The 12,183-nt window shown below is 41.3% G+C and overlaps 1 protein-coding gene across 2 annotated transcripts in view; it reads right to left on the reverse strand.

Moving 5' to 3' along the window:
• Window positions 1–204: 204 nt before the first annotated feature.
• Window positions 205–12,183, reverse strand: part of SPECC1 (sperm antigen with calponin homology and coiled-coil domains 1) — a 234,889-nt gene continuing 222,910 nt past the window's right edge. For both annotated transcript variants that reach the window (XM_066599531.1, XM_066599532.1), the window contains 2 exons: window positions 2,622–2,681; window positions 205–1,257 (listed from right to left, as the gene is read on the reverse strand). In XM_066599531.1, the coding sequence (XP_066455628.1) occupies window positions 1,168–1,257; window positions 2,622–2,681 (150 nt within the window). In that variant the 3' untranslated portion in view covers window positions 205–1,167. The remainder of the gene's footprint in view (window positions 1,258–2,621; window positions 2,682–12,183) is intronic.

Here is a 12,183-nt window from a genome sequence, read left to right on the forward strand (position 1 = left end):
TCATTAGGGCCAAAGAAGCCGCACTAAACATATAGAAATAAATACTACCTGTGATGCCTGCTCAGGTGTCTGATTCCTTTTGGTAGGATAGTACCAGTACATGGGCATTAACCTTAAACCATAAACATTAGCCGTTGATATTTAATCCAGAGGTAATTATTTTTAACTCTGTAAATAAAATAAAAAAATACAAGAAAAACCTGGTGAATATTTAATATTAGTGGCACTTTATTTCAAATAACCATCCTGTCCGTTACAATAGTTTGCTATGCTCTACAAAAACAATCCAAGGTGCCAAAATGGGACATGTCAGCACAGGCTGATGCCTGCGGTAACACTGACACATGGGTTACATAAGGAACCGGGATTATGACTGATCCCTTTACTTTATGAGTATTGCATATGTTATTCTAGAAAGTCACCTCCATTGCATCGGCTTTGATGATGCCTCTTGTTGCGACTGCTGGTAGTGAACAGGTTAATACATTAAGACAGGTTTTCGTTACTAAAGCTTGGCACTTTAGACTGGATCAGAGATCTTGGTTATGATGAACATGTGTATCTCATGCAAAATAGATTTTGTGACCATCACCAAATAGGTGTGCCCTCCTGGATGTAACACGTCCATTCACCTACATACAGTAATTCCTCCAGAAGTATCCAAAACCTCTATATGCCATGAAATAGACATTAGCAATCCGTCTAGTAGTGTTTAAATGGCAAATATTCACCGCTCCTTGTCAGGTAATGCACATATATTTTTCTGTGACCTGCAGAAAATAATGTTCGTCATTGCTGTTATTGAAGCTTCCCCAAAGCCCGAGCCTGGTGGGTCAGGAGCGTCAGAACTACATCGTATTGATCTTCACAAGGACCATGGTTGCAGTGTTGTAGGACTTCTATGTTGGTGTATCCATGCCAGAGGCTGATGATTGAGGTGCTCGGGTATATTGAGGGCAGCATTCCAATCCCCGCACATGATAATGTAAGGACTGAGATGTTCTACGTCATACAGTCAGCACCAGGATCCAAGAACTTAACGTCTAGAAGAGTCTCCTCCACCCATTGATGTTACAGAGTGAAGCTTTGCTCCTCTTGAGATAGACCTGATTAATAAAGTGAATGTGTGCTTCCTCTCTAGCGCTCGTCTTATTTCCGACCTTCCTTTTATGTCTCGAAATACTTGTAGATCTGAGACACGTACTGCATCACGCTCTGCCAGTCCGGGCGGTCTGTGAACATCAACTCATTGAGCTCCTGCAGACAGAAGAAACATTGATAACATAGACATATATTTTATTCCCCCTCCTCCTTTCCCATGGGAATAACATGTTCATGGAGCAACCCATTTAAGGCTCGTTGGTATAGCTAAAGGGGGTGAGGAGATTTTACTGGCACCCAGACATGACAGCTGGGGAGATAGGCAACATGGTGGCTTAGGGTTTAGCACTGTGGTACTGAGTTCAAACCTGACCAAGGACAACATCTGTATGGAGTTTTTATGGATTTCCTACCACACTTATAGGCGAATGTATATCATGAGCCAGAGGCGTAACTATAGAGGATGCAGGGGATGCGGTTGCACCGGCGCCCAGGAGCCTTAGGGGGCCCATAAGGCCTCTCTTCTCCATATAAGGAGCCCAGTACTATGAATAAAGTATTATAGTTGGGGGCCCTGTTACAAGTTTTGCATCCCCTGTTACAAGTTTTGCATCGGGGCCCAGGAGCTTCAAGTTATGCCTCTGTCATGAGCCCTCATGTAAATGAGGTCAATCTGTGTACAATGTTGTGAAATATATATGTACTATATAAATGAGTAATTACATACATTTTGGTACAGATATTATATGGAGGCACAGGAGCTACAAGCTATGTAGATATGATTGTATGCTTTTTTAAAATGAACCTGACAGCAAAAGAGACATTTCATACTACCGCGTTTCCCCAAAAATAAGACCCTGTATTATATTATTTTTTTCGGGTCCGGCTCCCTCCCACTGGTCTGCGATGTTCCGTAGCGCCGCCCGGCGACCTGCACTCCGTCGACAGATCACTTCGTGGTTGCAGCGTTCATAAATCTCGCCTCCAGGAAGCAATGGCTCTGATTGGCCAGTGAGTGCTGCTCTCAGTCAATCAATGCAGCACTCGCAAAAACCAACGAGACAGCTGTTATTGGCTGAGAGCAGCGCTCGCTGGCCAATCAGAGTGATCGCTACAAGGAGGCGGGATTTATGAATGCCGCAACCAGGAAGTGATGTTCTGTTGGCGGCCAAGGATTGCAGGAAATGCGGCCGAGCTGCGGAAATTCGCAGAGAAGCAGGAGGGACCTGGACCGCGCCTGCTAGATAATGTATTTTTTTTACATAGTCTAGCCAGGGCTTATTTTTGCAGTAGGGCTTATATTTCAGGCCTCCCCGAAAATAGCCAAAAATCAGCATAGGGCTTATTTTGGGGGTATGTCTTATTTTTGAGCAAACATGGTATATTACTGTGTAGCTGTTGCTCAGAACCCGATTCTGTATTAGTGGAGTCTGGCTGCAGGTCATTACTAAGATTGTATTTGTCTGTCTGTGGAAAGTGGTTGCAATATTCACATAGACAGTAAAACCTATTGTACTCACCAAACTGGCTTTAATTCCTATGCTTTCAGCCGCTTGAAAGGCTAACATTAGATTTCTCTTCTGTAAAATACAAGAAATGCGAGATATTAATAAGGGAAGACACTCCGGAGTTATTCATCTATCATTTATAACTTATTCTGTCTATGGAAATTATTTATAATGGGGACCAGATTTTTACTTACTACATACATTATGAGTCCTGCACACAGCAGAGCCATGGGCACGGGGCTTTGTATGGAGGCACACAGACTCTCCGCAACGCCTTACGGTGCCTCGTACTACAAAGATATTAACCCCTAGAAGGAATACACTTTTGCATTATTAAAGAGGTATTCCGGGCTTTTACTATGGATGACCTCAGGATAGCTCATCAAGAATAGTGGACCATCAGGGGTCTGCCACTTGGGATCCTCCGGCTATCTGCATTCATGTTGTTTTTCCCTTGTCAGTACAGAGAAGGGTCAGGACCCAAATGTGGGTCAAGAGGGGATAAAGTTTCTCTATGAGGAAAGTGCTACGTTGATGTAGGGAATATTATATAGGCCATGGGGAAAGGTATGCAAATAGGGGTTGAAGGAGTGCCTCCACAGTGCCACCTATTGGAAGGTGACTTCCCTATGAGTCAATGCTCAACCTTTTTACAGGCCTTGACAGCATGGCTAAGTATATAAACCAAGTCTTCTTCAGAAGGTACTTTATTTCAATCCCCTATTTGCATTTTTTTTGCCCCAGGAGGATTACATGGCCTATAAAAGACTCCCTACGTCAACTTAGAGCTCTTCACATAATGGTGAAATAAATGAGATGGCCTTCATCATACTATACGCATGAGATGCACGACGTCAGATTTAAGCTGTAGCCCGAACTACTCGTAAAATAAAAATATTCTCATGAAAAAAAGTACTCCTAATAATAAGTGTGTAGAGGGGGTAAAGGACATTGCATATAACCAATATAGCTGCAGGTTATGGGCCATCAATACAAGGTCCTACCCAGCTGTCACATACGTTAACGCTACAGACACTGCGGTTGGGTCACCCGGTAACGTGATGACTTGCCTCTAACATAAAATGTGACCTTGTTGCCTATACAGTAGCTTGTACTCCGTCAATTTCCATGGAAAAATTAAAGCTGTACTGTAAATGCTTGCAGGAAGGAACAAGACCAGTTCTTTTCTGGACAGACTTGATAAATGAGGCCTATTGTTTACACAAAGCAATGTGGTTTTGGCTGCAAGGGATCAGCAGCAATTTGTTTTAGTAACACTATCTGATTTAAGTAATGAGCATCATAATTAAGTTTTTTTAATTCTGGAAAATCTCTTCAAACTACAACTTTCTTCCCATTAAAGGAATGGATTCCAGTGCAGTAAGAGAGCTTTCACAATGTTTCCTTTACTTTCTTCTGATGGGATCCAGGTTTTATTTGTGCAAAAATATGAAACTAGAACTTGAACTCTATAGATGAGCAAACATTCTAAATGCTATTATAAAAATGGGCACCGATACTGAGAAATGAACTACATGGAGACAACATGGGTTTATTATTCGTTTCATGACAATATTTAAAGGTTATGCAAACTTTTGTTCATGAAAAATCAATTCACACATCTCTTACTAGATGCCTGTAGAAAGAAAATGATACAATTATGTGTTTTCTTTTTTGCATTGAGTTTTCCTTTTCATGTATTTGGAAAGCCTCATACTTGGTTTGCAAACTATCTTACATTCAAGTTTCTGATTTTGGGTTGTTCCTAGCACTGAGAACTGATCAGTTAGTCTTTCTCAACAAGCTCAGCTCCCCCTCCACACTCCTCTTTTAGAGGCTGTGTAGGATAACCAGACCCACTCAATACTATACAGTTATTTCTTTGTATCTCATCCTCTGAGTAGTTGCTGGTCCATTTCCCCCCACTACTGATAAGAGGAGAAATGTCAAGGCGAGTGAATTATGGCCCTCTGGAATAGTTGCTTTCTCTGCCCTCCTCCATCATCCCCTTGCACTGTTATACAGCTCTATGTAATAGCTTAGTGGAAGGGCAGTGAATGCTGTTCATTTACTGTGACAGAATTTGCTAAGATTTCAGTCCTCCAGTCTGCAGTTGCGTTGGAAAACAATGTAAGCATAGAAATCAAACGATCAGAAATTTTTAAAGGTGTACATATATAAATATACATTTAAAGACTGTCTTTTTATTTGATCGCTTTCCTTTCAAAGACTGCCTTGGATCACATGCAAAAGACAGACAAAGCACATGTGAATAGAAGGAAATCATTTGACCCTATGTTAACTCTTCAGACAGGAAAATAGCATCATTGGAAACCAATCAGACCTTGTAGAATTAGTTGACATATGATTGGTTGCTATTGTTAACAATAGTATTTCTATTGTGTCAACTAGTCTTTTTTTTCAATATTGAATGTTCCTACACATCTTTTGTGTAACTGACAGACCTTGTGCCCCTAGGTGGGACGACTAAAGACACCATCCTGACCAACAAAGAGCCATTGCTTTATGTAGGATACTCAGCCAATTAACTTGATAAAATCAATTTCTTTATCTGCTCCTCTTTAGACAGATATCCACTGTAACGGAGGGTACTTATAGGCCCCTAGCTGCCAGTCTGCTTGAGCACTGTCTGACTATTCAGTCCGCTCCGTCCTCATACTATCTACAACTATGGTATGGAATAGTAAAACACAATGAAAGTCTTTATTAACTGATATCTAACAGCATGTGTGTCGGTGGGTGTAGGGACATGAAGAACAGCAACACCGAATTGTCAATTTATCCATACATTTTCAGGAGGAATAACAGAGCAGCAGGACAATAGAGTTCTAAAAAAAAAGCTCCGGAATTCTTGTTTCATGGGGATTGTTGCCAACAATGTTGATTTTCTGTGTTGCATAAAAGATGCGATCACTTGACGAAGGCTTGGTCATTCGTCAGGTGATTGGCAGCACATGCACATGGTCCAATAGTTGGGCAAACAAATGTTCCTAGGAAGGTTATTGCCCAATCATTGGACCAATATTCATCTTCACAGCAGACCCTTCACCTCTGATTCATGGTTTCAAAAACATGAAATTCTGCTGCAAGGATAATGGTCCTTTTACATGGGTCAATTATTATAGCCCAAGGAAAGCATTGCTCCGAACGTTTGTCTGTCCGACAATCGGGCTGTAAAAAGGACCAATGATCAGCCAACGAATGTTTAACAGCAGATCAACTCATTTGCTCACTACTTGGATGCACATCTTCCTGTGTAAATGGAGAGATGTGCAGTCAATCGGGGATCGATGTATGGGGTCAAACAATCATGTTAAAGAGATATTCTTGGCTATGAAAAACCTCTGTTCTAATATCTGCCAACTGGCCGGTAACTACGAAAGCAGCTATTGACATGAATGAGACCTATAGAACCGGCTTAGCAAAGAGCGCTATGCTGTCTCTGTAACTCGGGGAGTTATGGAGACAGCATAGCGCTCTGTGCTACACTGTATCCGCAGGTCTCATTAACTTCAATAAGAGCTACACAATCAGCGCTGGACTGAAGAGCTTAGCTGTTTCCAACAGGTGATCGGAAACAGAGGGTCGGCTCTTCCCATTTCAGGCATTAAAAGCTGCAAGGGGAATACCCCTTTAATGAAGGTCATCCACATTAGGCAATAAACTGTTTGTGTACATGGAGGGAAGAACAAGAAGACCTTTATACTCATATATCTGATCCTTTATGGTTAATGTCTGAAATGTTAACCTCTCATGACCAAGGGTCATTGATCCACTGGTGTTCGGGTCACATTCTGCAGTCCTGGTATCCCCTCTCTCAAAAACAAATCACAACTTTTTTAAAATTTTTCCGGCAGCATAGCCACATGGGGTCTTATTTATTGTGCAGTGAGCTGTATTTTTCACTGGTACCACTTAAACGTACCATATAATATATTGGAAGACTTTATTTCTAACCACGGCAAGATGGGAAAAAACGAAATTGCACCTTCTTTAGGGGGTGTTTTGTTTTTATGGTATTCATGGTGCAGTAAAAATAACCAGTTTTCTTTGCTCTTTGAGTCAGTATGATTATGGCGATCCCAAATTTCCATAGTTCATGTAATACTATGAAGGAAAATACTTTTTAAAACTAAAAATTTGCTTTCTGTTACATTTTTTGATCCCCCCCCCCTCCCCCCCATAACTTTTCTTATTTTTCAGTTGATGTGATTCTGTGAGGGCTTGTTTTTTTAGGTGACCTCTAGTTTATATCGGCAACTATATAACTTTTTAATTTGCTTTGTATTCAATCTTTCATAGAGGCAGGCTGAGCAAAAAGCACAATTCTGGCATTGCGTATCGTTTCTGATGGCGTTCACCATGCGAGATTACTAATGTGATATTTTATTAAATTGGACCTTCATGGATGCATAAATAAATACTACTTTTTACTTTTTTGGTGCGACAACTGGGGACTATTGTATTGCATTATACTGTATTTCAAAGGCATCCTATTAAGATGTACCACAGGCACACCTTAATAGGCAAACAATCATAGTAGCCCTTGGGCCTTCAGAAGACCTAGACTGCAGCTTGCGATCTCATTGCAAGGCGGCATTCGGGGACATTTAAATTTTGATTAATTGCAGAATTTAAATGCTGTCAGAATTGACAGTGGCATTTAAAAGGCTGATAGCCTCAATCGGAGTTATCAGACTGCGGCTGTTTTCTGCAGCTGTCAGCTGTCCAACACAACTGACACCCGCCGTGTATCCGAGCCCACTCCATACACAGCATATACCACGCATGTTTATGTGTCTCTTAACTATATGGCGTATATGCAGTTAGAACATATGTAGTCATATGGCTGACAAGAAGGGGTTAATGAATAAATGGCTTTGCTAAAGACACAAGATAAATTCTGGATACTGATACTTATTGTTGGAACATGGGATAAAACAGAAAAATATAATATATAAGATTGGTGTTTTCCAAATGTCAGTCCAATCTATATCATGGTATAGATATTGTCAGTTGTAGGGGAGATGGTAATTACTATGTGGTACTAATTAGTCATTTCAGTTTTGATTGAATATGCTTTGACAACTCAGCATCCACACAGGAAACCATCAATATGCCAGCTAAGAAAGACGGGTCCCAGAGCAGGGTGTTTACTGAACTCTGGTGCTGACTAATTGCCCGCAGTGACCTCAGGCCTTTTCTTAGTTCACATGTATGTATATGGCTTAGTCATATTTATACTTTCAATTGAGAAGTGACATAAGATTCATAAACCAACTTGGCGCCGAAGCGGTGGAAGTCACAGAAAGATCAGAATCTGTTGTTTTCATCATGTAAGATTAACAGGCCATGTTGCTTTATTATAGCCTTTGTGTTAAATAATTGTGAACTACTGCTGAAAGAGACTCTGTCACCTACTTTTAACTCTATATACTAAGCTTAGAGGGTGAAAAATAGACCCATTGAGTCTGGGGAGATAAGTTTTATACTTACCTTCCCCATCGTTCCCCTACTAGTGTCAGTAATGGAAGCCATCGCTCAACATATTGAGAGGTGCTGCTAACTAATCCACACATTCTAAAACTAGAACGGGTGGGCTACTTAGTGCGCTGCGGCTTCCAGCACTGATACCAGGGAAGTTAAGTACAAAACTTACATCCCCAGACTCCATGAGTCACCTACTTTTCAACCCATAAGCTTAGTTTATAGGGCTAAAAGTGAGTGACAGATTCCCTTTAAGCAAAAGAAAGGGACACTTCAACAATAAAGACTATTTTAGAAAGTGCAAAATAAGTATATTGCCAACCCATTGTTTAAAATTATTTAAAAAGTGACCAACCCCCTTCATTTACATTTGATGTTCACAACTCTTAAAGGCTCATTTACACATAAAGACTATCTTTCAAACGATTGAAAGATTGACAGTTCTAGTGATCATTTTGCATAAAGTGCTAATGGACACTAATGTCTATTAGCACTTTATTAGCTTCATTTGCATGTAAATGAGCTTTCAAGTGCTGTTTGCAGAACACAGCAGGTGGTCCGAGCTCTGCATTCAGCTTCCTTTGCTCTCGCACTGGCTGTCAGCTGAATACAATGTAATCAGCCTACGGTTTGTGTTATCTACTCTCTGACTGAACAATGGATCTTAAGCTCACCTTAAAATCATCGTTCAGCCGAACAGTAAATGCTGATATCATTTACACGCAACGCTATCGCTCATATGCCATTGTTTGAACGAATTTTGAGCGATAATCGTTGCGTGTAAATGGGGCTTAACACTAAACTCGAACTAGTAAGTATTTCTAGCTTCTTAAAGGGAATCTTAGCTTTAAAATCACACACAAAGCATATAGGCAGCGCTGATAGAACCAGCACTGCAGACTTTTAAAGTAGATTGTGTTCTGTTCGTCCTAATCTGTAATGTCCTTGTCCTGCAGAAGGCACAGAGCTCCTCCTAAACTGCTGGAGGAGGTTTTTCCTGCACGCGGATCCGCGCCCCATAGGAATGCATTAGACACCCGCAGGTAGTTAAATACCTGCGGATGTCATTTTTCCCTGCAGACACGGATCCGTGTGCAGGAAAAAATCCGGACCATGCTCCATTTAGGTACGGGTCTCCCGCGCGGACGGCTCCCGCAGGCTTCTATTGTAGCCTATGGAAGCCGTCCGGATCCGCGGGAGACCTAAAATCAGAATATACTCACCTGCTGCAGGCCGTGCGTGTCTTCCCTTCTTCCCGGCCGAATCTTCTTGCTTCGGCCCGGCGTATGTGCCCGGTGCATGCGCGCGGCACGCCGCCGCCGTGCTGAGCACATCCGTCGGGCCGAAGAAAGAAGATCCGGCCGCGAAGAAGGGAAGACACGCACGGCCCACAGCAGGTGAGTTTATTCTAATTTCAGCCCTCATGTCCGCAGGGCAGGAGGGACCCGCTGCGGATTCTCCATGGAGAATCTGTAGCGGGCCTGATTTTTCCCTGTGGACATGAGGCCTAAAGGACAATTATCCCTTCTGTTGACACTTAACGTACATGCAAACACAAAGCATTACACAGGGGAACATCTCAGAACTTCTCTGGATTCCAGCAGTAAGTTGATATCAAGTAATACAGGGAAAGTCAAGAATTATGTACAGCTATGTAGAAAATGTGAAGAAGAAAACTCTGCAGCAGGAAATGAGACTTTTATATGATTGTAGGTTTGGAAATTATAAAGGCTTACAAAGAATGGGTACAGCACAAGAGAAATCTTAAAGACAAGCATGAAAATAAATTATCAAGGAATCAAGCTGCCTCGATCTACAAATATCTATTGACAAGTATGTTTTTTACATTTTATGTTGTTGCAATAAAAAAAAAAAAAGTTTTCCCCCTCATTCTGCACTTAGTACCCCATAATGAGAAGGTGAAAACAAAATGTTAGAAATCTCTGTAGATGCAGCTTTAGGAAAGAATTGTATGGAGGACCAGGATTGTAGTGAACAATACATTTTATTACAATAGGTCAAAGAGCAATGCATTTCTGTGCCGGACCGGCACCATTGTCGGACCGTTTTACAGGGCAATGCAAGATATGGGCAGATTTTGAAAAGCCCACGGTTCCAGGCAGCGGGTGACGTCAAAAGGTCACATGAAGAGACACTACAAATGCAATACCAACTATTAAAATAAAAGATACATGTAATAATCCTGGAAAAGAGGGATATTATGACTAAATGAAAGAATAGAATGGCTGAAAGTATCTAAGAACCAAGTAGTAATACCGATTAAGGCCCATCTATAATTCAGACGTAATTAATTAATAGCATATGAGAACAATAATGAGATAATTAATGATAATGTAGTACAGTGCCGGTCCAGCACAGAAACGCGTTGCCCTTTGTCCTATGGTGATAAAATTTATTGCTCACTACACGCCTGGTCCTCCATACTGCGTACCAGAATTTCTTTCTGATTCTGCGTCTTCCTCTGTGGATGCCAGCAGCTGCTGGGGCGTTTTTTTAGTGCTTTCATGTTGGGAGCTGCACAACTTTTGGATCTACCGATTTTCTTATATTGTATTCTCTGTTTATTAATTGCTTCCCTCTGAACTATGGATTGCCCTTTTGTTTAATTTGTTATACAAATCTTTGTAAATCAAAAAAAAAAATCAAAAACTAACATTTTGCATCGGCATAAGTAGTCAGACCCTTTGGTATGACACTTGAAATTTAGCTCTGGGGGCCTCCCATTTTTTTGGATCATCTTTGAGATGTTTCTGCATCTTGACTAGACTCCACCTATGGTAAATTCAGTCTATATAAGGTGGATCACAGCTCACAATGCATATCAGAGCCAAAACCAAGCCATGAGGAGGAAATAACTACCTGTAGAGTTCAGAGACAGGATTGTGTAGAGAAGGCTAGAAAACAAATTCTGCTGCACTAAAAGATCCAAGACCACAGTGGCCTCCATAATTCTTAAATGGAAGAGGCTTCAAACAACCAGGACTCTTCCTAGAGCTGGCCAATTCACAAAACTAAGTAATTGGGGGAGAAGGCCCTTGGTAAGAGAACAAGAACCCAATGGTCACTCTGGCTGAGCTCCAAAGATCTTGTGTGCAGAATGGAGAAACTTCGGAAAGCTAAACCATCACTGCAACACTCCACCAATCTGAATTCGAATGCAGTGTATATACATTCAGCCTCAGTTTCGCTCATTGTACCTATTTTATGGGGAAGGAAGATAAATTGCTGACAGATATCTGGAAAATTAAAATAACTGTACAGGTGAAAATCCAACCTATCCAAATCCTTGTTTCCTTTGACTGACTGACTAGCAGGTACGGCCACATACGCATTAGATTGCTGTTGGATCTTGCTTTGTGAATGATGATTCAACAACGAATATATGCATGACCAGCTTTTAGTGGAGTAAAGAGATACTTTGGAGAGTAACCATAAGGGAAGATGAAGAGATATATAATTTATAAGGTGCTCATTACTTAGAACTACATGTTTAAAGCGACCTTCTAGTCTGAGGACAATATTTTGTCCTCGGACCGGAGGGATAGTTATATTACTTGCTACTGATCTTCTGTGCTGATGCCCTCTGACCCTCTGGTTCTGCATCCCATTTTCAGCTATTGAAGATGGCCAACAGTGTCTGCCAATGCACTATGAGGATTAGTTAATGTTAGACTACCAATGTACTCACTATACCTGCTCTCTGATTGGCCAGTACTGCTCATGTGATCAATGCTGCTAATCAGAGAGCATTAAGCAGTGTGCATTAGGTAGCTAGAATATTGCAGTGGCCATCTTGGAAGGGTTGAAAGCAGGATTCCGAATCTGTGGATTAGTAGGACATAAACAGAGAGGATTGTCAGCAGGTAATATACTCTCCTCATTTGGTCTCAGGACAGAATTTTTGTCCTGTAGCCAGAGGGTTGCTTTAATTTGCATCCTATTGATAGCAGATATAGTGAGTGATAAGGAGGAGAATGAGAGGTGCATGCCGGGCCCTAATTACAATTTATAGGGCTGCATCAGAAATGGACCACTATAGTAAACA

Source organism: Eleutherodactylus coqui, chromosome 4 (genome assembly GCF_035609145.1).
Source record: "Eleutherodactylus coqui strain aEleCoq1 chromosome 4, aEleCoq1.hap1, whole genome shotgun sequence".
Classification (NCBI taxonomy): Eukaryota; Metazoa; Chordata; class Amphibia; order Anura; family Eleutherodactylidae; genus Eleutherodactylus; species Eleutherodactylus coqui.